The sequence below is a fragment of the Lichenostomus cassidix genome, chromosome 4, assembly GCF_008360975.1.
Source record: "Lichenostomus cassidix isolate B80296 chromosome 4, HeHo_3.0, whole genome shotgun sequence".
In the NCBI taxonomy this organism is placed as follows: domain Eukaryota; kingdom Metazoa; phylum Chordata; class Aves; order Passeriformes; family Meliphagidae; genus Lichenostomus; species Lichenostomus cassidix.
The window spans coordinates 63,234,903-63,261,593 of record NC_139484.1 but is presented as its reverse complement, the minus strand read 5'-3'; the positions used below and the strand labels follow the sequence as shown (position 1 = coordinate 63,261,593).

The 26,691-nt window shown below is 38.8% G+C and overlaps 1 protein-coding gene across 2 annotated transcripts in view; it reads right to left on the bottom strand.

The window, feature by feature from the left end:
- Positions 1-26,475, bottom strand: part of UVSSA (UV stimulated scaffold protein A) — a 49,047-nt gene extending 22,572 nt beyond the window's left edge. The window contains exons 1-7 of one of the 2 annotated variants that reach the window (XM_085059573.1): positions 26,227-26,475; positions 25,652-25,982; positions 22,734-22,854; positions 20,669-21,094; positions 19,446-19,555; positions 18,890-19,022; positions 3,645-3,749 (exon numbers count right to left, since the gene is read on the bottom strand). In XM_085059573.1, coding sequence (XP_084915699.1) covers positions 3,645-3,749; positions 18,890-19,022; positions 19,446-19,555; positions 20,669-21,094; positions 22,734-22,854; positions 25,652-25,982; positions 26,227-26,324 — 1,324 coding nt within the window. In that variant the 5' untranslated portion in view covers positions 26,325-26,475. Of the gene's footprint in view, positions 1-3,644; positions 3,763-18,889; positions 19,023-19,445; positions 19,556-20,668; positions 21,095-22,733; positions 22,855-25,651; positions 25,983-26,226 lie in introns of both variants that reach the window. The other variant, XM_085059572.1, reaches the window with a different exon arrangement.
- Positions 26,476-26,691: the final 216 nt, after the last annotated feature.

The following is a 26,691-nucleotide window of genomic DNA, read 5'->3' as shown; positions in this document are numbered from 1 at the left end:
ACAAAATATTTGTACTTGACCACACAAAAACATTTAAAAGCATTAATCTGGTCTGTAGGAAATAAAAGAACCAGATGCAAAAAAATTTGCAATTATTTTTCTTATTTATTTTTAATTTGTAATGATATTTCTCCACTATTTCCCATTTCTGAGGCTGTTTTGCTTTAACCACTGTGTCCTCTGCACACCTTGGGGGATGTCTGTCAAGAATCTGAAGCACTCCCAATTCTATGTAAAGAACCAGGTGGCAACTTCTCTAGTAAGGAAATAATGGTTTTGTACACCTTATTTGCTCAATTTGGGTATAAGCTTTCACATTGTTTTGACTTCTCATAGCAACAACAACAAAAATCAGCTACTTAAGACACAGAAAAGTATGACTCAGATACCATCAGATTAGGAAAGGCAGTCTGGAGACATCTAACCCAAAAATCCCACATCACACTGTGATAAAAAGAGAGAAGAATTTCTGAAATGGATAGAACAAACCTTTGGGATTTTAGAACTATAGCTTTTATCCTCATATGAAAGAAATCTCAAGCAGACTTTAGGATGCAATGTGAACCACTAAAGTAGCTATCAGGGACCTAAAAAAATTCTGTCTTAAGGCTGAAATACAAGAGAAATAATAATTTCAACCAGAGTTGAAATAATGGTTTGTGACTGCACAGTCATTCCTAATGTAATTCTGGATAAAGATGACACTTGGTAACCAATAGACTGCTGCCATGCTAATATTCCCAAGTCAGATGGTTTCCTTGTGTCACCACTCATAAAACAGCAATAGCACTTCCCTGTCCTCAAAGCCTATTTACTTGTGTAAGGAAGTAATGGCTGTGCTGAGACACAGACAAGAACTACCAACTGGAGTGGGTGCTTTACACTAGAGCTGAGAATTGTTCCATTTTATTGTGAAAAACCACATCTCCAAACAGATCACTTCCCATGTGGATCAGAGCTCAGCTGCAAGCCAGGCCCAGACCACCAAGGGCAGGAAGGAAACTCTCACCCTTTGGCATCAGCCAAAAATTCTGTTCTATGGCACAAGAACAATGTCAGAGGCTGCACAGTTCCATCCCTTTTGTTGTCCACCCTAATGCTTTATGCCAATGGAACCAACAGCTGACCAGAAAAAGCTGGAAAGTGGAAAATTTCAAGTGGAAAGAAGATTTTATTCCTCCTTACAATTTTCCTTTAAATGAATAATGGCTCCATTTTCCAGGGCTTAGCAATACCAGCCCTACAAGGGCAGGTCACTCTTCAGTGGATATCAGCAACATCAGTGCTGACAACCACAGCAACAATATGAAAATTATTTTCAGTGTTGTTTCTTTTTCAGTCCAATATTCTTCTTTAGCAACACAGTGTATATAAAACGAGCCTGTGGTCCCACAGGAGGGCTGGCCTCTTGTCAGCTGCAGACATCAGATGGAAGTGTAAATAAGGATTATACAAATGGGAGGTCATTAAAATTCTGGTAATGCTAATTTGGCATGACACCTCTAATGGGTTATATCTTCACACTTCAATTATCTAATCACCTAAATTCTTTTAACAAATTTACATTTCATTTTATACATCAAGATTCAAATTGACTTGTTCAATTCTACCTCCACCCAAACTGCACCCATGCTGAATTCAATTTCTGTATTTAACATCATCACCAATTTTGAGATCGTAATCATTAACCACATATAGACAGATAATACAACTGCACGTGTCTATAAACTTATAAAAATGAAAATGTATTTAGAGAGAAAGACAAGTTCTATGCATAAGTATATAGACACATTTTTCAGCTCTCAGGAGAACCACAGAATTTACCTTAGCAGGATACGTTTTCGTGAGAGAAGTGAAAGGAAATAAAGTGACTTTTAAATCAATAATTTACATGTCACGTTTCAATCCGTTTCCACAGTCATGTTTTACAACTTTGTTTTCCTGTTAAATATAAAAGGTTAATCTGGCTTCTTCAGGAAAAGTAATAACAAAAGGAAGAAAGCTTGTAACTGTTCACACCTTCCACATAATGCTGGGATTTTATTTTACATTAAAGGTTTAATGTTCCAGTTAGAACATTCCACTTATGCAGACTTTCATTTTCTAAGCTGTGATTTTCAGGAATTGTGAGTTATTTGCAGACTGTTTCCTAAACTGGGAACTCACATAGTAACTTTAAATGGCAGCAAGTAAAGCTGAATGTCTTCAGAAGCATCAGGAATGATTAATTTCTTTCAAAATGTTATTTTTAACAAACACCTCAGATGAAGAACAGCCAAGTCTGACCATTAGCAACTACATGTATACAAAATGAGAGAGAGGTTTTATTTTCTGATTGATTGACTTCTTTACTATAATGTATTTCCCTATCAGCAATACTTTAAATACAAATTGGGAATTTCTTAATCCATTTCATATAGATTTTTAAAATATCCCTGAGTAGATAGTGGGCTTGTTCTTTCATCCTTCCCTATAAGAAGACAAATAGCAGCCAAGTATTGTGTTAGCGTGATACAAAAGGTGATGTTTTCTGGTTTTGTTTTTTTTTAAATGTGTGTCCATGAGAAAGATGGGATAAAAGTGAGGAGGTGAATACATTTCACTTCCAGTGGAACCTGGCAAGTATAAACACAACTTTTGCATGTTAGGATTACTTAGGCTGCTGCTAAAGATATGGAAAACGAGTTCCAGGGTGTAGCTGCAGCCTGACTTTTATGAGGTAAACTGCAGAAAAGAGAAAAATAAGCATCAACAGGACTGAAAAAGGCACAGCACAGCACCAGTCTTACACAAATACTCACGGACAAATGTGGGAGCAAGACACTTCTTAGTGGTTTTTAACTTAAAGCTTTGTGACAGCAGCTACCCTTCTCTACAATGTACTGAAATCTTGGGAGTCCTCAAATACATCAACTTACACAGAGGTAAAGCTGCAGACTTACTAAGCAAGATGTACAGAGGACAGGGAGCAATGCACTGACATTGAATTAAGATGACCTTTCCTCAGTAACACCCCTGTCAATTTCACAAAAACACATAGTAAGTATAACTTTATTTAAAAATTAGCTACTTTTAATAAGAAGGCAAAATTATAGATTGTCATCTGGTATGTGCTCAGTGGCTATAATTCTGCACTTGAAGGCTGAGCTGCATTTAACATCTTCTGACAGCAATACCCAAACAAAAAGAGCCACTTTGCAGAGCTCCAAGTCAGCCATGCTATGGGAGGAAGTGGCCTGCATCTCCAGCTGCTATTAATGCAGGTGATGAAAGAGCACCTTATCCCATCTCACAAGGTTGTCACTAATATTTCCAATATTCAGTCTCATTGCCAACTTTACTCTGCAATCCCTTCAGTCCCAGTTTTGCCCACTTAGAAGCACACAGGGTGCTGCTCCTGGCTCTAAACTCCAGTGGAAGATGATGGAATGAAATAAGCTGCTCGTCTCAGTTGCTCTTGCTCCTAGAAAGTATTTGTTTATCTAGAGCCAATCGCTGCTCCAGTGTCCATGTAATGACTTCCTCAGAGCAGGCAGAGATTACCCACACCGCTGATCACTTTATTACTTCAGAATGGCTGTTTATTTACTTTAGTGCAGCAGTAACATGCAGGGATAAAGCTTGTCACAGCTGGGCAAACTCACCATATTCCTTACGCAGGTGGTCTGGAATGTGGGGCTCATAACCTTCCTTCTCAGGGACCTCCACAAATTCATCTTCATCCTCATCCTCATCGTCATCATCATCATCTGAGGCTTTCATCTACAGAGATATTTTTGTTGGGGTTATTTTCTCTTTATTTTAATGTGAAGACTGTTTTTCATTTCCCTTCACATTGAAAATATTTTGCAGGCATCCTGATAGCCCTACTGAGACTTCTCTATGTCAAAAGTATTTCCCTAATTATGTATTTAATCTTTACCTAAGATTAGGCCTTTTGCTTAACATTTTATCTCTAAAGCCATACTCTATCCTTAGGGCTTCTTTAAAGCCCATTTTATCCATTAGAACACATGCAGTTGGTGAAGTCTGAGAAAGCGTGAAGCTATAAAATAAGACCAAAAAATCTTAAAATAACATCAAGATTTTGACTTAATGAGCAAATTACAGTCTTACCTGTTCTCATTTGGATTATTTTACTCATTTAGCAGCACCCAAATAGTCTATGGCATGTTAAATGGTATCACAAATTGTTTAAGAGCTCAAAACCAGAGCAGGCAAACAGGAGGGGAAGCTGATGAATGGGCAAGCTAATAGTGACCCAAAAAAGAATATTCAAATCTGTGTACTACAGTGGTTCACTGTGTTTCTTCACAACAGCATTAAGAATAACTTGATACATTCTTTTCTTAACTAATTTGGTACATCCCAACCATTCATAGCCCTAGAGAGCACACACTACTCTGGTTAAGACCAATAAAACAGGATTTTCTTAAATGTGCACTTGGTCTGTCTTGCAGTCTGAAACTGAGGATCTATGAGTGGATGAAAAAAACCAAAAAAATCCAAAAAAACCCAAAGAGTTCCAACTAACCAGTGAAATTCGTCCACATAAGTGGCTTCCTGTATATAATTTCAGATAGCAACTACTGTATATGTGCCATCAAATCTGTACTTTTCCTAAGCTTGTTCCACACCCGAAAATTATTTTTATTTCTAAATTACAAGTAAGATAAAAGCCTATATGTCACCAGACACGGCCTGTACTATTGGAGCTTTAAAGTAGCAAATGCAAACTACCCTAAAAAGGCAACAACAATGGAGACTTTAAGCTTTATTTCTTTTGCCCACGTTCAGAATCACCTAATTCCCAACAACATAATTAACACTTTAATGTATGTTTGCCATGTGCTTTTACAAGGAAATAGTAAGGGGTAGCCACTAAATCCAACCTTACCACAGGCTATCACTTTTTTCCACTTCATTGCAGCAAACCAAAGCAACAGATAAAGAATAGCATAATATTCAGTACTTTCAGTTGTGTGCTTTACTTCTCTTAGTGCACCTGGCTTATGTTAATATTCATACCAACTACTCATTTTTACAAGCACTAGAGGATACTGCAGGTTTTGCCTGCAGCAGAATTTTCCCAATTTAATTCACTACTCTAATCTTGTGTCACAGCTGAGTTCCTTTAAATCACACATATACTCTGAAGCCAAAAATCTAGCAGCTAATCTGGTTTATTAAATGTAGTTAAAAAATTAAATAACTTTCTTTGGCCGGTATTAATTGCAAGCTGGACTGAATTAATTTCTAATAAAGAATGTTAATTGATATTAATACACAGATACACATTAACACAGGAGCAATGGGTGGTACAAGTTAGAAGTAAGTCTTCCCTTTGTTTCAAAAGTTATTTTGATTTAAGAAAGCTGCAGTTCCAGTGAAAAAGAAGAAAAAGACCAGATTTACCATCCTGATGATGAGAGCTGATTCACTATTGCATTTTTACCAGAGAACAATTAATTAGTCTTCATTTTAAAATGAAGTCTGAGCATAATCATGTTTGAGAGCAGCCTGCTGCCAAAGACAGGTAAGAATCCCAATGCAGTCTCAACCCAATTATTCCTACTTCAAGAGCTGCCAACATTCAGGCCCTGCTGGTAGATCCTGAATCCATTTACTTTTTGTTTCCCACTGCAATAATTTTTCCTGATCTAAAGGAAAGCAACAATTCAGGCCATACCTGGCCTGGCCAAGACAGATGCACACTGAGCCTGACCTCTTCAGCAGAAACCAAAACAGAGCTCTGATCAAAGAAAAGATTAAATGTTCCACCACTGATCTCGAACTCCCAAAGCCACTAGATTTGAAAGCAGAACATCTGTCTTAAAGGACAACTTTTAGAAGACATTCCCAATGGCCTTTAGAAAGAAAAAACATCATGTTTTGCCCTGCACATCTGAAGAGGGCTATAGATTGAAGAGAAATTAGTTGGTTTGTATTTTGGTTTTGAAATTCTGTTGTCATCCCCTCTTCATCTGTTAGGGACAATTTGACTAAATGTGGAAGCAACCTCCAGCAAATAACCTCCAGTATTTCTCCAGCCACAAAAAGGGCAACATCATAATTTTCATGCTCAGGTTCCATTTCTTATCTATTAAAAAAGACTTCACCAAGATGAAACTTGTCACAGATGATCTTAGTCTACAACTTTGTGCCATAAAGCTGAATAACTTTCACATCCAAAAAAAGAGAAAGTAAATTTAGTGTATTTCCTTTAGTTTTTACTCAGACTAAACAAATAAACAGCAACAGGTTTAAGGAACAGAGAAAAAGTGTCAAACTAGTAAGAGGAAAAAAACTCAGTTCAGCCTGATCATTTAACTTAAATTGCCAGATTATACCTAAAATAGCAGGGATTTAATACCAGTACTTCCTTGCCTGTCATATCTGAGAGGACTAGAGGGAAAGTAGAGTACTATCTTTAATTGAAATTTCACCTAATTTGTTCATATCACTGGAGGCACATATCTCTCTGTATGGTAATATACTAAAATTCAGTGGACTTCACTAATGCTCCTCTTGAAAACTGCACTGGAAGCAACTTTCCTGTATTACCTGCATGATCTAAAACTTTAAAGCATGTGAAAAGCCTGACAGAGAGAAGGCATAATCAGATGCAAATCCACTTTGTTTAGGTACAATCCACGAACTGTGCATTCAAGTACTATAGAAAACATTAATCATAGGAAACTGTAATTTTTGTTATCAGTCTAACACTAATCAAAAGGGAAACCTGTCACTACCGCTGACCTGTGAAACGTCCCAATTATACTCTTCAGAAATGACAGGAGCACTTAACTTCCTCACTGAGTAAATGACGACGATCAATCAAGTTTGAATAACAATGAGCCACGGAGCTGAAAATTATTTTTTGTATAGAATCTACCCAGGAATTTATGAAAGGTGAAAAGCAACCCAAGGTTTTAGGGGCATTATGGCTTTCAGCTAGTGCAGCACATATCAAACACTAAACAGAATTTATGTGTTTTAATTTTCTAAAAGGTAGATGTGGACTTGGTGCTACAATGCATAACATATAATGCCAGATTTTAAATATGGGGGTCATTTTCATAAAATATTATGCGTTCTGTTCACACCCTTGAATTTCCCTGGGGTCTTCTATTAAATTTAGATTTCCTGTAAAAAAAATTTAACTGCTTAGCTAACTATCAGGAATTAAGCCCTCTTTTCCCTTCAAACAGGCATAAAGTCTTCATCTTGATAAAATCCCTAAGAAGGTAAATAAGTTATCTTTTTATTTTAAAATATTAAAGTTGTCACCGTTGGAAATTCAAGAAGTTGCACAGTAATAGTAGGTACTTATAAATCCATTTACTTTGTTCCAGTGGTACTTTATCAGAACCATCCCATTTAAGATGGTTTGCTCCATTTCCTTTCTTGAGAAAGCAGGAGAGCTCATGGGCAACATTATTAGTTAGAAAAATATCTTCTTTTCCTTTGTTTTAAGTTCCACTTTTCAAGCATGAAGCGAGCTCCAAAAGCAACTCCTACAGATGCAGTAGGAAAGCTCAACCACCTCCTATCTATGTTTCCACTATAGGTAAACTTTTCCAGTCAATTAAAAAAAACAAAAATAAACAATCCACCATTAAATCAGAAGAAACAAATATTTAAGACAATCGTTTAAGTGGCCAAATTAGTAAAGTATGGTCCTTTTAGGAGTGGGTGGTTAGAGTACTTGCAAACATGAAAAAGGAGACAAAGCTAAAAACAAGCAATATGACATTTCTAGTGTGGCATGTCTGAAGGGAAGTAAAGTATAAGAGCAAGTGATAAATACCACAACGTAAAGCTTTTCTTGTAGTGTACAAGATTAAATACCTCGAAGATAGGTAGTCACACAACTGCTTGTTTCTCAATCACCTGTCAAAGAACATGAGAAAAAAGGTCCTGGTTTCAAATCCATTCTAATTATCAGGTGATATGAGGAAGCTCACTAACACAGGCCACCAGTCTTAGCAGAGATGGAGGATGACCTACCTCCTCTCTGTCACTAGAGAATGGTCCACCTGAACAGAGATCAGATTTCCAGACATCAGAGGCTGCTTGCACCACCACTGCTCTTCAAGTTCCATGGAGAAGGGGATTTTTATCCTGTTAATCTGCTCTAAAATATTGGCATTTATTTATTTATTTATCTAAGTCACAGTAGTAGTTTGTGCATTTGCAAAACTATATGTTGGTTGGGTTTTGTTTTTTTTAACATGGTAGTATCACTGACTAGATATCTATATTTCCGTGAGAAGAAATGGGATTTTTCTAGGCAATTTCCAGATTCTTGAGCTAGACTTATTTACATATGAGAATATGGTTTAAAAAAGACAGAAAATGTACATGCATTATTTTCACTGTAATCACTTAGAACATCTTCTCAATTCTCCTGATTTTCACAAAAAAATTCAAAATAGTGCTGACTACTCCAACTAGACAAGTGCAACCAAACAATTTCCTCCCTAACCCATTAAGAGAACTTGAAAAAACAGATGTTTCCTTATTACTCTGCTTTATTAAAAATACTGGAAACACTGCCTGCCAGTAGAAATGCAATCATTTCTTTTACTTTGGAGTCAACACTCCAACAGCCTCCATCTGTTAGTGCAGCTCAGTGCCACCAGAGCCCCAGTTAAAGGCCTTGTTCATCCATCCCAACCAGTAATAAATGCAAAAAAAGCCTCCACCCACCCTATAACACTTGGAAAGATGTGGAGAAAAGCCTTTGATCCTTTTCTCACTTTTATACAAATTGACTGCTACATTCTGTTAAGAGGATTTAAAAACCCGAGTCTCTGCAATCATAATTAAAGCAAGTAATAAAATTACTGAAATATACAATGCAATCAGTTTATAGGACTAGATGTACAGCCTCTACTAATTATTTTAGGGAAAAAAAAGGAGGAGAAAAGATAGCACATGAAGAAGTCATATCTACTCACTAAAACATCACTTGCAAACTACAGCTGGGACCATTAAATAAATTTTGCATGGTCTAATTAACTTGGTTTGCAATCTCAATTACTTTTCACCCAAGAAATCACTTTTGTTCAGTTTTATGCGTGCCTGTTTCCCTTTTCTAAAAAAAAATGATGTAAGGCATCCTCAGACAAGTGAACTCTAAACTTCATTTGTCTTTCAGCAGGCTTGATGGCTATGCATTTAAAAACCCATTCTATCTTATAAACTAAAAATTAAATGTACTCAGCTGTGATGGTCGTCATTGCATCTGCTATTTATATGCTAATACCCTCACTGAAAGATCTTGCAAATTATTCCACCATGCCAATATCTCATGTGCATCTACTCAAAGCCAACTAAATATTTTTTCTAGAAGATTTTGGTTAGGGAACCAGAATATTTATTGCTGTAGAACCTAGTTAGAGGGGCAACCTTAAGCACGTGCATTTTTTATTCAACCGCAACACAAAACATGCTTCAGTCACGTTAAATGAAATTTGGGGATATTCTATGTAAGAAAACAGTGACTGGGGTAAAAATAATTTCTTCAGTGCCAGTAACAGTAGTCAGACAGTGTATCTTCCATGTAAAAGACAAGTTCCTCTTTTTTCATTCTTTTATATCATCCAACACAGGATGATGTGGAAATAAATGCTGGCATTTTAATAGATTTTAGAACCATGCTTGTGTTTTCCCATGTGCAACACAAGGAAAACACAAACTACTAACAGAGCTGTATTTATAAGGACCTCCCACACACACTCCCTCCCCTGCACTCTGTGATATGAACATAAATTCAAACCTCGATGACTGCAAATTAGATATGTGGTCCAGGCAAAGCACATTTTATGTTCACCCGTAAAAGTATCACCATTCATTCTATGTGTAGTTGCTCAACAGCACATAAGCATCTTGGCCAGGCTCACTTTTATTTAGGAATGCACTTTTCACATTATTTTCTGATTTCCAGGAGTTAGTAAAAATCCTTAAAGAGTTCTAGCCCAACACTTAGCCAAAGTACAACACTGGAGAACAAGCACACCTTGCTCCAAATTGCTAAGCAATGTAACAACTACCTGATCAACCAGTTTTTGTCTAAAGCCAGAGCATGTGAGGATTCTCCCAGTCCTGGAGTGGCAAGCTCAAAAAACAGTCCAAAAGACCATGGATCTTCATGAATCCTTTCAGGAAAAAACTGTATGTCCAGTAGAGCTAGTGGACCAGCATGTGCCTTCACAGTTTCAGAGGACAGTAAATAAAGGCAGTCTAGAATACTGGTACATTGAACAAAATTATTAGCTCAGGAAGATATTGCAAGGCAAGTTTAGTATTTCTTTAGCAATAACCACTGAAGATGTGTCCTCAGGTCTATTTTCATACCTCACTACTTGAGCTCCTACCATCCACCAGAATCAACAGTATGTGGTTGCAAAAATCATCTAAATCCTTATGTAGGTACATCAAAAAGGCCAAGTTCTCTTGCATAATCCACATTTTTCATAAAATAAGTACCACATTCAGGGGAGATGTGGCAGTTTCATTTAGTGAAGCTTTCCAAGTCTAACAATGCTGTTCCATTCCATGCATCTCAGGGAGCTAAAACGTCAGCCTGCTACCCTTCATTATTCAAGTTAATGAAGTCCTCCAATATAAAAGAGAATTGGTTCCCAAAAAATTTATGCTGGCCATCTATGTTTTATATTTATATTTAATTTGTTTTATCCAAAGTGACAACAGTGTCAATCTCTTAAAATATTATTGTGTAGTATTTGTACAAAAATTAAGGCTACACCTTACTTTTAGAAGTACAGCAATGTACTTGTCCCATGCAGTTGCTGTACATACTTTAGGCACTGCAGTTTATTACACAGTAAAAAAAGAATATCTTTAACAGTAGTATTTGATATGTTATTTTCATCCAGCTTTTCATTCACACTGGGAGATTAGCTAATCATGAATCACTTCATCAGTCTGGATTCTCTGATTAAATAAAGATTGACTTTCGTAATCAGATCTGCATTACCCAAGTTTATGCAGCTTCTGAAAAGGACAGCTCTACTATCTGAGCTTAATGCTGCTACAGAAATCTTCTCTGGATTCCAGCCAGTTCAGGTCCCTGCAAGAACAGGAGCTCAACTTTGGGTACAAGGGAGGCACTGGGAATCATCAGGGGAGGAAACACAGCAGGACTATCACTTTTCATTTCTGCTCATGTTTAGATCATATTTAAGCCAATCATAAAATCTTTACCAAGATACATAAGCTGCTGTTCCTTGTACAACAGCAACCTGTATAAAAAACTCCACCTAGCTAAGAAGCAGATCTTCTGTAGCTACATAACACACTAAGAAATGCCCAGTAGAGCCTAATTTTAACATTTCAGGAATTGTAGAATGGATTAAACAGTTTTAAAAAAAGAAGAGGCAAGGATAAAACAGCATTGCACATATTGTCTGTGTCTTGAAAACCAGACTCCTTTTCTTAACTCACGGATAACTGTGAGTAAGGAAACTTTGTAAAGTCCTCCTCGGTTTTTCTTTCATCTTAACACAAAAGGAAAGGTCTCTAGGTTCCAAGACTGTGGTGTGATGAAGACAGCAAAGCTAGAAGCCAAGTGACATGAACTCATATTTAGAGTCCATGCTCAGCCTGTACCCAGAGCAGAGCTCAAAAGATGCTTCCCCTATGTACAAGCAGTAAGAAAGCTCTCATTTCATCACCAAAGAAAGCAGCTCTTGGGTAGCCAACATGGAGATTACAAGTGCTACCCTGAACAACAAATGAACTACCCTTTCCTTCCACTCTTCCTTCCAGACTACCCCTTTTCCTGCACACCCACCCAGATAAAATTGTTGAAAGCCACTGATAAGGCTATAGTAAGGTCCAGGACTGGCTACATTAATTTCTGGACCAAAAAATTGGTTTATGGTCTGATAATGCAAAGGTCAACCAAAAATGGCTTTTCCTTTGCACCTCCCCAGAGAAGTCTTTAGGTTTTCCTGTGCTTTTCAGCTAATCCAAATCATCTCTAAGATGATGAACTGTACTCCTACGATCCCTTGAAATATTTTAGGAAACAATGAGCTATTTAATTTCTTGATGACGCAGAGGCCTATCCATGATAAAAGCTAAATTTTAGAGCTGAGGAGGGGAAAAATTTAATTACTAGTCCTTTTGCTTATGAAATTTTAGGAAATGTCATCTTCATCTAAACGTGGTATAACAAGATTCCTATTAGCACCCATCCATGAGGAAAAAAAAAAAGTCCTACTGCATTTGATGGATTACCACCTATCACTCAGACCACAGCAAACTGATGCTGCTGAAACTTTTTATCCACCACAAATGCACACATGCCCCTGTCTCATGAGTCAGTCTGCCCACACACACTCTAAAACCAAACTGCAGCTGACTTCAAGGATCACTTTTATAAATTCACCTGAACTGCACATTCAGATGCTGTATTTTTAACAGGTGAATACACATCTCAGTTAAATAAATGTAATTTATTACAGACAGGTTAACAAATTATTCTATGCAAGATACACATAACCTTACATATATTCCTGATTGTGGATTTCAGGTACAAAGATACTTTACATGTGAATGTATTTAATATTCCCACATCAGCTAAATTAAAATGCATTAGTATGTGTTTCAAGCCTAAAATTTTGCTTCCATTTTTATAAACACACATTAAGCAATGTACCTCTATGAACCTCACAAATAAATTCACTTCAATATAATGTTTCCCCTTGTAAGGCAGGATGGATAAAAAGCAGGAAGCAAATTTGTATCTCCTACTTACAGAGTACACACTGCTCAGTATTCATAGATGAATCAAGGGAGATGACCCTTTGGTCTGAAAAACTTAAATACTTAACATAAGGGTTAACTTGATGAGGGAGACACTCTACTTTGTTTTTACACTCTATTAGAAGAGCTCCAAATTGCATTGTGCGACCTGCGAATCAGATAGGGATCAGAGGTCGTCACAGTGGCAACCCTAAGAATTCATGGCTAGATCTGCATAACAAGATATTTTTAATAACTTCATAGCAGTCAGGCTGCATGGCCAGGGCAAAGCATAAAACATACCACAGCAACACTCAGCTCTAGAGAAGAAACAGAACCAACCAAACCCATCACCCAGCTGATCAGACCCTTTAACAAGGGAGTGCTGCTCTGAGGGCTAATTTTACAGTGTTTTGTTTTATATCAGCCCTACATCCTAATAAAACTTACAAAAATAGAAAGCTCTTTTAGCTGAAAAGTGATTACAAAAGAGATGTTTAACAGAAATAATAACATGACAATTAAAATAGGGAGGAGGAAAGAGGGAGCATTAAGTATCTGTATGACCTATTTTAATAGTCTGTATTTACTTTTACTGTTATGGTTGACCTGGCTTTTTTGATAAATATTACCCAGACAAAAAAAATTTAAATGTTGCCTGGGTTACCAATTTGACCATACAAACATTAATGAATTTTATTTATTCCAAACACATTACATACTAACGAAGTATAGAATCTGGTAAAGAAAATCTTTAGGTGTAATGCTGTTGTAGTTATCAAATATTCCTATATTTCTCTTATGTTTTAGAACAATTAACATCAAATTACCATTCAAATATTAACATGAAATGCTTCCAGTTTTCAAAGAGCAACTTTTTGTTAAGAGTTCAGGTTTTTGTTTAAAAGCAGCACCTGGGAAAAAGACTTCTCTACAAAGGTATCTTTCTTGCTCTGTGGTCTGAGCATGTTTCAGCAAATGTGGTTTCAGGGCACTGTGAGGGATCACTGAGGACAATTACTTTACCCCCAGAAACAACTTCTCCAGAATGAACAAGAGGAAAAAACTGTAAGGATGTGAGTACAGGAAGCTGTTACAGAGAGCTGTCAGCAGGACTGGATTCTCTCTGGCTACAGAAGCAGAAAAAGAAAGCTAAAATTCAAGTGCAGAGGGTTTTTTCCTAAAGCAGGCACTAACAACGGAAAGATAGACTTGAAAAGAGCTGGTTATAAAGCTACAAAATGGATAGGTAGAAATAACTTGTTAGAATTGCTGAAATGCCAGACTGTAGTTGAAGACATGGGGAAAAAAAATCAGCAATAGTCTTGTAGCCAAGTAACTGGTAGAACTCTTAGCTTAATTTAATAACATATTAAAATTTTAACCTTTTAATGTATTTTAGGGCTAAATAATGAGCAGCAAATATTTAATCTGTAACAATTTTCTGACATTTTCTGAAAAAATCTGACTTGTATTATAGTTAGGTTTGAGTATCAGGTTCTGGACAACACAAGGACAGGCTACCCCAAATCTAATTATTAATGGCATTATTGAGTTCAACCAGATGTTTCACATGGATAAAATTAAGTACACGAATAAATCAAGATCCAAGCGCATGCTTAGATTTGACAGAAGATAAGAAAAGGTGAAACAAAAAGTAATGAATACAGTTAATGAAAAACTATATATCCTTGGTTGTTAATGTAATTTGAAATTTAAAATTCGAAGTGTAGCTGGCCTGTTAAATTATCCCTCTGCTGACAGACATATGAATGGGATGTTCCTCACGTCATCTTTTCTCCTGGATTCTGCCTGTCCAAGTTTTAGCCAGCCTGAGTACCAAACCTTCCACGGCTCCCCAAAGTAATTCCATAAGATAGAAGCATACTTTGAGTGTACAAAATACAGCTAATGAGCTACATTTCTATTAACAATGTCAGGATTTAAAGAATCCTAATGGGTAATCCTTTATGGAAAGGATGCAAGTGAAAGGTAGTGTGCATGATTTAAAATACAATATATAGTTGTCCTCTCCAAAACTGCAAAATCATTTGCATCTAATCAGCTGCAAATCAGACATTAAACAAGAAAAAAATTAAAATCCAGTATCATAAGAAACAGGAACAAATTAAGAAACAAATCTATTTCTAACCAGCAAAAGATATTATACAGAATAATTTAGTCATAAGTTATTTATGCAATGAATCAAACATCTGGAAACAATACTTTCTATTTAAGCACCAATCTAAGCCAATAATTACAACTGTGCTTCTATAATAATTCATAGAGTCAAGAATTAACTCGAAGTGTCTCTGGTGTATTGCTGTTGCAGCAAGTTTACCTGAAAACACAGACTGAGCAGATGGCTGGCTTTGGATCAAGGTGGCCGAGAGAAAAATGTGGAGCATGCAGTTTGCACTCCCTCTACTGGGCACTGGAATTATCCCGAGCAGGCACTCAGGGAAGAGAGATCAATGTCCGAGCATCCCGGTACTGAGAAATAAGAGCCCTTTTACAGCTCCCACTCTCTTCACCTGGACTCAGCTAAAACCCAGATTCACAAAAAAAATTCATTTCAAAACTCACAAAATGTGTATACCCTCAAAATGCATTTCCTGTCAGAAACTTGACTGACACCCCAAACGATTTAACCACAGTGAATGTAACTTGTGTAAGCACACAAAAACTCATTTGCCTTTGACCAATACAGGAAGTCTGACATTTTTTTGTCCACCCTCCACCCATCTGAAAAAGTGACAGCTCAGAAGAAATGCCTTGATGACTTCTGATCTGCTGGGGGCACAGCAATGGGAAGGGAAAATGTGTAGCCTGGGCAACTGGGAGGTATTAACAATTATAAAGTCTGCTGTAAGAGATTTGTTTCTAGACAATCAAAGGATAATCCTTGTTTTTATTTTCGCTCTCCTCCCACAGCTGCTGAGAGGCAAGCACAAAACACAGGCTACTTGTGCTGGCAGGGTGTAAGTGTCACATAGAAATGATAGCTCTCCTTGTAATTAAGGCTCTCTGATGGTTTGTGTTCCTCACTCTCATGGAGGAGAAAAGGAAGAAGTGGTTATAGCTCATGTCACTATAAAACATTTTAAGTCAAAGTGTCTCACTGTATAAAGCTCTGTGCTTTCCTTCAAATGACTTTGTATAAGGTAAGTTCCCTAAACTTACAGAAAGTTCTCCGGTAGTTTGCAAAGCAGTGTGACTTTTTCATTTTTCTGTAAAGGTAAAAAAAAACTTCAGAGAAAGTAATTTGTGCTAATTGTGTAACAGGCTCTGATTGCCAAAGGCTCCTCTGCCTTGGAGGCTTGTGCTCTGTGATATGGAAAATGAAACAAGAAACAATGGAAAACATGGACATAATAATAAAGATTGCCAAAAGCACACACCTTGTGAACCAAGCAAGTATTTCTTCTGTGAAATCAGGCCAGGTAACCACCAATTTCTTGCTCTCAGTACATCCAGCTACACTGCTGGTATATTCATATTGAACTGCAGCATCAAGAACTACTCCAGATATATAAAATTATTTGCATTTCAGCCACATCCACGTATAACTGGCCAGCGAAAAAAAGAGTAGCAATGACACATGGCAATGGTAAGGGACCCCAGGACCTTTCCTCTTTAAAGTGGCAATTTAAATCTCTGGGGAATTGAGAGTTATAGTAGAGTTCACAGTAATAAATCTCCAGTTTCACTGCCTCTCACTAAACCCTTCCCTTTATCAACTTTCTTGATCTCAATTTGAGGTTAGGTAAAGCCTTCACTCCCTGTGTTACCAGACAGAACAGGAACAAAGCACAGACTAGAACAGATGAGAAGGGCGAAAATCAGTGACCACAGAAGCATGGAGATTGAGCACAAAGAAAATGTAAGAAGTCCAAGGAGAACGGGCAAGTCCAAGTCCCCAGCCAAGTTGCCAAGTCCTTATCATTCTGTTTCATATTTGCTAAGTAAATAAAACCACTCTCTCCCTGAAAGAATGGCTTGCTGTGGTGCTGGACCATAACTGCACTTGAAATGAGCAAGTTCACAAACAATTCACCTTTATGTTTTCCAGTGAAGGACACAGCTACCTAAGAGTGCACCACCAGAACTGCTCTCCTATCCCAACAGAGAGATGGCACAGACCAGCTACAAACCAAGTTACATGGCTAAATCACTCAACCACTTCATTCACATTCTCCCTCCCTGCTTACCCAACACTCCCCTTCATGTCCAGGTGTGCTCATCTCCCCAGGTGAGCAGGGACAGCCCTTGCTGATCCCATGTGCCACCAAATCACATCCCTAAAGCACCACGCTGCCAGGACAGGGTGGCTGAGAGTCAGGGCTTTGAAGGACAGGCAGGCTCTCCCTATTTCTTCTCTTGGCTTTAGAGATATAGAAGACAGCAAAACTTTGGCATGTCAAGAGCTGTAGCTCCAAGGACACGAGGACATCCAGACAAAGCCACAATACATAACACAGGCAGCAATGCTCAGTTGAAGAGGAGATGTGTGTAGTGTTTCACATGCTGACATGTAGATATTTGACAGATGGGGATTTAATAACCATGAGCTAAGAGATTCTGTTTATTTTGTTCTACCAGACTCTCAATTTGCCCTGTTTTTACGTTTCAATAAAGTCACCTGACACATGAATAAAATATAATTTATACAGTTTCCTTCTGCAGTACAAAGCTCTCTATGTTCAGGCTATAAATTTCAAATAACTCAGCACTAACACTAAATTTGTTGATTTTACACTGGAGAAAAACCCTAGGAATAGTTATACATTGTTTTCAATGCTTAAGTTAAGTCAGTCTGCATGGCTTCATTTTGAAAATATTCTTTGTAAGCACTATGTATTTTCCCCTTTTTTCCCCTTTTAAAAATGGAATTCATTAGCTTTCAAACTAATACAGACATTAGTTATAAACATATAGATAGCATTGGTCACTCTCTGTAAGTGGTAACAATACCACTTTATAAACACACACACATGCACCTTCACACACACACAAAAATCAAGGCTTGAATGTCTTTTATATCTTGCAAGAAATATAGCAACCAATATTCCATGCAGAGGTGCAGCAAATGAAGTCCTGTCAAGCAAATGGCAGGAATGACAGCAGATGTCTGGATTCCTTCATAGCTGGTTGCATAAAGGTAGCACACATATTTCACTGGAGACAAAAGCCTCTGACAAGACAGGCTTTCAGTACTTTTCATTCAGAGTTGGCATTTTTGACTGGTGTGGCACATCACTAGGTGTTAAGATGATGAACCAGATTAATCTTGATTTAGCCTCATTTGTACAATGAAAGCAAAAGGTCTAAAACACTCAGTCATGGCTAAATAAGGCTGCACAATTTAGCTCAAGGTGTAATGTCCAGATCAAATTCTTACAACTCAGTAAATCCAAACCACACCCTAGTCTGGACCCTGACCCAAACCACTTATTTTCATGTCAAGCTACACAGTTACTTCATTTGATCACAGCCAACAGAAATGAGTATCATGCAGCTCTGCTTTTTATCTACATGAACAGGCCACAGACTCCTTTTTGGATCTGAATAATGTATTTGATCTTTCAGCCTGTTTATTCACAAGTTCTACCTATTTCACAAGAATTGTTATAGGTAGCTAATCTCTGTACAACAGTTTGATGCTGTTAATTCACTTATGCTAACCTCCATCACATGACACACTTCCTAGAGAGTGTAAATGCAAAGCAGAGAAACTACTTTCCTGAACTGACAGACTCTCATCGTTTGGCATGTTGTAAAAGAACACGAGTAGTACAGTGTCTACTGAGGAATATGCACAAAAGAAGCTGAGAACATAACAGTGTGACACATGAAGCAACTAAGAGTAAATAAAATTTGCACTTATCCACTTCAACAATAGTTTTGGTCTAATGATCAGGCATCTGGAATATTACACAGGTGTTTACTGCTCCTTGAGTGAAGCTACAACCAGATGAAGTAATGTACTTTACAATAAAACTTGTGTTTAAAAGTTTGCCAGGTTAGAGCTTAAGAGAAAGAGCATTTTTCTGTATAGAAAGAAGCTAAGCATTATTAATGAGCCTCTCTAGCAAAAGTAGTTTTAAGAAACTCACCACTTTTCTTTTTCTTGCTTTAAAGGAAATATTCATTTCCTTGTATTTCTTCATAGCAGTCTCCAACTTATTCTTGAGTTCAATGGCACATCTTAGCCGATCATCATTGATTCCTGCTCTGGTAAGCAGCTGTAAACCAAGAAAACAACATTCTTATTCTCTTCTTCTAGAAATCTGAGCCAAAAAAAAAAATAATTCAAGTTTTCCTCTATAATTGATGAAACAACATTGTCACAAATTCCTTTATTTTACAAGTAACAATTAGTGAAGCCAATTCTTTTCCTATCTAGAATATAAAACTAAGAACAACTAGTGAAGCCAAAGAATGAACAGCTACTATAAACATCTTCTGAGAGTGTCCTTCTATAGGCCAAATTCCATGCAGGGGGCTCCATGATATACTGCTAATCTGATAGAAAGATGTCTAACAAAACCAAGCTGTGTTTCACTTTAACACTTTGCAGAGAAGCCAAATTTTACCTATCTTAAAATAACAATCCTTGTTTCACCATCTTTTTATTAAAAAATAGAAAAAAAATCTCTTTATCCCACCTGAATCCAGGACTGCACAGAAGGCCAGAACTTGTTTCTGAGAAGTTTGTGAGCATCCATGACACTGTTTATGATGGCAGTATTATCTTCATTCTCTTGCACTTTTATATCTGCTCAGAACAGGGGAAAAGTGTTAGTGCATGACATTTATAGTATCTTCACCACAGGAGCTAAAGGAGGCAAATTAATCTTTCTAAAATATTTGATCATTTCAGGGAAAGTTACAAACATCAGAATGCTTCTCTGTTCAGTACTAATTATTCTACTACTATCCACACATTAAAAAAATGTGAGGAAACGATGGAAAGTGTTCAGTCCAGCACACCAGAAAGAGTTGTTAATCCACCACTAGTAAGGAATCCCAAATAACCCACGGACAAGATCAGTCTGTATTGGCATTACACCTTGTCTCAAGTTCAAATGAACTGGGCCTTATAGCACCAATTTCTTCATATTCAATACAAAATAATCCCTACCCTGGTGGTAACAGGGACTTGACTGTCAGAGAAGCCAAGTATGCCATTTTCCAAGTAAAAATTATACTTTTCACCCACTGCTGTCAGCAAACAGAGAAGCAGACAGCCCCCCTTAGTGTCTGCACATGAAATTCCCTTAGGACAGGATTTGTAAGAGACTTCCAAAACACAAATCACCCTGATTTTTCTACAGGTAACTCAAATTAGCAAAGTTATGCAAAAAAACCAAAAAAGTGTAACCACTTCCTAGCAAAACTATTTACTTCCTTGCAAGGAAAAAGTTTCAGAAACACTCAATTGTAAGATTTTTAAACTAGCAGCTTCTTCCCCAGCTACAGACAGAAAGAGGTGAATAGCAAAGAGTATAAAAAAGAAAATTGTATATGATAAACAGATTTTTTTTTTTAACACAAGAGACTCCTTAAAGATACTATGAAGTGCTGTAATGGGCTTGCAACAACTAATACAAAAGTTCAGTCTTAGAAGGTAATTAATGAAATCTCCTAATCACACACAATGGACACCCAAAACTAAGAACAGTTACTAGAGGAACCAGAAATAGAAAAATAAAATTAAAAAATAATTTAAAAAAAAGAAAATCAAAGTGGTGTCCAGAAATCCCAAAGCAAAATGGTGCCCAGGTGACTTAAATACCCCAGCATTTAAGTAACAGAAACAAAACCACAAGCACAAAACACTTCAGAGAAAGGCTGCCTCCAGCTATATGTCAAAAGTTTTTGCAGGTACCTGTGGAGATTTCAAGGTCTAGGGTATACTTATGTGAAATAAGCCCATGGTTCCTCACAAAAGTCTGGTAATCATCATCATCGAGAGCAGGGCCACAGGACTGAGCATCAGAGCATGTGTCTCCATCCAGCTCTTTTTGTTCAAGCTTCTCATCTGCTGCCTTGTTTCCTTCAGTTCTAACACACTGAGACACAGGGAGAATGTCCTTGCTGCAGCATGGCTGTTCATCATCCATGAACCCCAAATAGGATGGGTTAACTTCCCCCTGGGAGGACAAGGGAGATGCAAGTCCAGCCTCATTAGCAGGTGTTTGTTTGCCAAGTTCTGGTTCCATGTCATTCACAGCAAAATTGAAAGGATCTGGCATCAGAAGCTGGAAACAATTTTCCATCTCTGTCAGTGTATCAACAATTTCTTGGGACATTTCTATTAAGACACAATTGTTTTAGAATATTGTTAGATACTGTAAAATGTTAATGTCTCTAGAGCAGACTCAGAGTTACAAAACAAACATGACTGCCAAAGAGGGAATCCATTTATCTAGTGACAACTGAGATCCTCCTCTTCTGCAGACATTGTCCTCATAAAAGTGAAAATACCTAACCAGGAAAACTAGAATTTCCTGAGGCAGGCATGTAGAATCAGGGCTCCTCCTTTCCTGATCCTTTCTAAAATTTCAGTGTGCAAAGATGACCCAAGTACTTCATAGAATTTGAAGGAAAACAAGGTTCAATGAGGATAATCTTAGTGATGTTGGTGAGTATTCATCCAACAACCATCAGTTTTATAGCTGTGTGTAGGAATAGCCATGAATGCATGTTATTGCTCAAAGAGATGCTACCCATACAAATCACTTTAAGAAAGTCAAATCTCTTCAAAATTCCACTCTTGGGCATGAAAACATTTCCAGCATGCAGAGTAAATGTAGACACAATGGGATGTATTACATATACCAAAATAATTGGTTGCTATATAGATGTATTTACTCTATTACCACCTCCACAAGCTGCTAAAGCAGGTGGGTCAGTGGTTGTTATCTCCTGCTGTGACTCTCCCCTGATAACTGTTAATGAGCTATCAAGAACCAACTGCATGACTCGTGGAATTATCTCATCCTATTGTGAGATGCTCCACCCAGGAGGGAGGAGCCAAGCATTCCCACCTGGATATAACCTGGCTTGGAAGTGCCCAAGGAGCCCCTGCCTACTGCATTCCCAGAGGATAAGAGCTACCACTGGACCTTCAGGAGGTGATCAGCCCTTCACAGGATCACTGCTTTAACTGAACTACTTCACTTGGACTGCTACCACCACCCTAACCGGGTATCAGGTTGTATCTGATTTTGTCAGTGTTTCTTCTTGTTTTATTGCACCTATTTTTAATTTTCCTATTGAATTATAATTCTGACTTGTGATCTCCCAATGGTTTGTTTTCAAACTAATACAGTAATTTAATTAAATAACCCTTTGTAACTGCAACATAATGTACTTACTATTTCTCTTCTTCTCTGGGGTGTGTCTGCTGTGTACATATCACTCAGAGACTCAGGCCCCAGTTACATTTTCTAGCTGCACTATGACACTTTTCACAGATATCCTACACTGCATCCAGGATTCCTGTGCAGACCATTGGCCATATTTCTAGAACACAATGATTGTATATATAAATAATGCCATTGGCCAGCAAGCTATTGGGAAGTCTGTGCCTTGTCAATGACACAGAAATTAAGTCACTAGCTCCAAAAAGTCTCGTGATATGTTTACTTGGGATGATGTACTCATACTTTAGTGAATTAGAGACCAGACCTTTACTTGATAACATTTTCTTTCTTTTTCATCTCTTCTACTGAGCTCACAGGACAGTCACTTCTTTCCCCTGATATTTGTCAGGTGAGAGAGAGGGAGGGTCAAGTTCTAACAAATGCAGCATTCTTGATTTCTGTGGTCAGCTATTATCTGGATAGCTATTCTCTCAGAATTTATTTTATATAACCTTAAAAAAAGTTGCTTTAAAAACAAACAAAAAACCAAACCAAAAGCCCACTGAAAGAATCAAAGCAACCAACCTTCCATTTCTTTTTCAGTTCTTTTGACCTTTTCTTTGTAAATGTTCTCCAGTCGTTTTTGCTTTTCCTCTTCCCTCCTCCTTTCAGCCACAGTTCTGGCATGCACATCTTGAAAATCCACCTAAGGAGGAAATTAAGAAAAAAGTGTAACATTCCTTGTACGAAATATATAGAAAATCCATTTCCTAAGATCCTTATCTGTGGTGAAAAATCCTGTAACATCAGCGATCAGCCAGAAGCTCAGCAGCATTTCCTTTTATCTCTTCTCCTCCTTGAATCAATAACTACAGCAATTGTGAATGGAGTTTTTACTCCTACTAATAAAGGACTGTTGAGAATCAATGGCTTTCAGAAGGAAATCATAAGGTAGAAAAACAAAACCCTTAGATTTTCACATCTAAGAGTGCAGGACTAAACTAGGCTTTAGGAGACTTCTGTCACAGCACTGGAGACAAGGAGTTAGGCAGAATGAGCAGGAAGAGTATGCAGGGTAGATACAAAGATTACATGAAAATATCACACCTTGTCCAGCAGGAAATTTAGGAAAATTTGTAAGCACTATTACCACTAGTATATACATCACTTACAAAAGAACTTTGTAAGAAAGGAAAGTAGAAGAGAAGATCTTCAAATGTATTTAAAAAGACCAAATTTGTGATTTTACAATGACATTTGCTGGATTTCGGTATTGAGGGGAAAGTTAACATTCAGTCTCACTTCCTTATGGCTGAATTATAAACATAACTCTGAATGACTCAAAATGCTGTTTCATAAGATATTAGCAGTATTTTGGGGTTTTTAAGTTTGGTCTTAGAAGGGATTGAAAATGCAAAACATTTTCACTCCTGTTTTAAAGAAGAGAGTCTTGATTGTGTTAATGCATAAGGAAAGCCTTTTGAAAACCACAGTGTTTCCTTTGATTGCTACCACATAACTTTTATGAACTGCAGACAGGCACTGCTGAGTACTAAGCAAGCCTGCATTTTCTGATTCTGAAGCCTACAGACTCCTGCCTCGTGCTAGAGTACCTACAGTGGAGTTATCTGCCCATTCTTTCCCATTCTCTGTACCAAAAGGACCATGAAGCCTTTAACTGCTGGTCTGTAATTATGGAACTAAGTGTTTGAGGAGCAAAAGATTGCTCTTGACTGAAAGGATGTTAAGCAGTAGGCTGAGACAGCTACTGCAGCTTTTGTGAAATTACTGGAATGCAGCAGTACTATATTCTATGTGGATCTGTCTGAAATCCTGTTCCATAATTCCATCCATGCATGCCTCAGATACAAAGATACTACAACATGAGTCACATGGCCAAATATGCAAACATTTGGAAATATGTGAAATACTTTTTTCCCTTTCTTCTTTTTTTCAACTTTCAGACAGGAGTTTGTAAACAATTCTTTTCCTGTATACATGAAGCATTTTTTGCTCTTGAAGTCAAACATTTATAGAGTACTTGGTACCTACAACTACTGACCTAGTAACATTGAAGGAGTGGGGTGCTCTCTACCCCCAAAAAGGGCAGCAGCTATAATTTTCTGACTATTTATAGTGATTTTGGTGATCATTAAGAAAAAGACAACCAAAAGCCAACAACAGACCACACACAGAGCTAATACTCCTCCGAAGCTGCCCTATACTACTGTGGCAAACCTGTAAAACTCAACAGCTGATGTATTTTACTACTAAAAAGTAGCAAATGCCTCCTTAAAACTTTTGGTTGCTTCTCACACTTCAACTATTAAGCTGGGAAAGGCCAGTTGGCTCATATGAAGACTTTAACTACAAGTTACCAAACTACCTGAAATTGCTTCTGTTGATACTGTTTGTAGAGGAGATCCAATTAAGCTGTTAAAGAAAACAGCACAGCTTGTATCACAAACATGGAGAGAGATACCCCAGTTGTTACTGGGCAGCAACCATGACCACAGGAGCACAGACAGACCTGCCAAACAGCAGTTATTGTGCACTTGTGTTCAACTGGGTAAAACTATGTGTTAGAGGCCCTTTGCCTCAGTCTTGCACTTCTCCTTGCCACTGTCATTTAGTTTTATTTCTTTCTTAAACAAGACAAAAAAAGAGAATTCAGACCATCTTTTGTGAGGAGATGCCAAAAACTGTATAAAGAAGTAGCACAGTATAGTAAGTAGGGAAGACCTTTAGCTCAGTATGGAACCAGAACAACTGAAATACATCATGTATCATAAAGGGCTTTTATCTACTGTTAGGAATGCTGAATCTGTCTTTCTGGAGAGAAAGAAAATCAGTATGTTCATTGAAAGCCTGTTATTATCATTGTAGATAGTGTGAATGCTAGAATAGTGTTCCAAATTTCACTGTTGCACCTCAGAAGACATACTAAGGCAGCAGAATGCTCCAAACACAGTAACTTTAAGTGACATCTAAAAGGTAAGGTTTACATACAGGAAATTTCTCTTTCATAAAACCTCTTGTATGGCACAGTAGCACTGCAGCTGAGGGTGGCAGGCACATACACTTGCAAAGTTGTACAGCAAAGGGGAGCTAGAAGTGGACAGCTCAGTACAGAACTCAGGCTAGTTTAAACTGGCATGGAAAGACTTAATAACTGTTTATCCTCAGTTTAAGGTCTAGCCCTTGGGGCTCCACGTAGGAATCAGTGGGTGAAAGACAGCTGGTGTGCAATACTTACACACCCTGAAAAAGGCAGAGCCCAGCTCTGAGCACAAGACAGGGGTTCCTAAAGCTTACAGTACTGCAAGACAAACAGAAAGTATGGGGTTTGTTTTCCAAAGACCATGCTCAACAGAAGGTCTCCTACAGGCAATGTCATTTCCTACAGCTTTTTTTTTTTTTTCATATTTATTGGTTTCCTTGCTTTGAACACGTCCTGGTGATCATCACCTAAAAACACCCCGTGGAGTAAAAGCGCAGAGTACCTTCTTGTTCTGCTTTAGGAAGTGGTATCCCAGGGAAAGCTGCTTGTATGCCTCCCCGTACTTCTCGTGCCAGTCCTGCACTGCCCTGATGGCTGCTTTCCTCAGCTTCTGCGCCACCTCCTTGGGCGGGGGAAGGGGCTGCTCGTGGTCTATCCCCACCGTGAGCTCCAGGAACTCCTGGAAGTTGGAGATGAGCAGCGTCCTGAACTGGTGGGACCTGGCGAAGAGCTCCTGCACCACCTGGAAGGCGGAGAAGCGCATCTCGGCGTGCTCCTCCTGCAGCCGCGTCACCAGCAGGTGGTACGCGTGGCTGATGTGCTCCTCCGACGACCTGGGAGCGGAGAGAAGGAAGAGAAAGGAGGGGGAGTTGTTTAAAAAGAGGTTCAGCACGTAAAAACGTGAGTTGGGGGGTGGGGGTGTAATTTATTTGAATTTCAAGAGAGCAGCTTCTGTCCTGGCAGCACCCAGTCCCCACAGCAGGCCCAGGCGCTTGGGGCGGCTCTGCTCGGGGCTGCCAGCCCGGGCACAACCAGCGGGGCCCGGCTCTGTCCCTCCCTCCCTCCCTCCGGCCGTACTTGCAGATCTTCTTCAGCTCCTTCATCCTGCCGGGCTCCAGCCGCGGCTCCCCCGAGGTGGTGAGCTCCTCCACCAGCTCGGCCAGGCGCTGGTCCATCTCCGCCGGCACCGGAGCTGCCGGGACACCCGACCCGAGGATCCCTCAAGCCGGCGGAGCCCCGGCCGGGAGCCACCAGCGCCGACGGGCCCGGCCGCGTCTGGGCGGCGCCATTTTCCGGCCTGGGCTAAAGCCACACCCCTCGGCGCGGCCACGCCCAGCATGTGACCGCGCCCTCGGGTAGCCACGCCCACCAGGCGCTCCCGCCCCTCGCGGGGAGACCACGCCCTTTGAGTAAGCCCCGCCCCTTGGGATGCTGCTCCCCCTCCCTCCCCGCGGCGGGTGGTACCTTCCTCATCCCCCCTCCCCCGGCACCTACCATCCCTCCCCGCTGTCCGCGCGGCGCTGCCCACGTGACGCGCCGGCA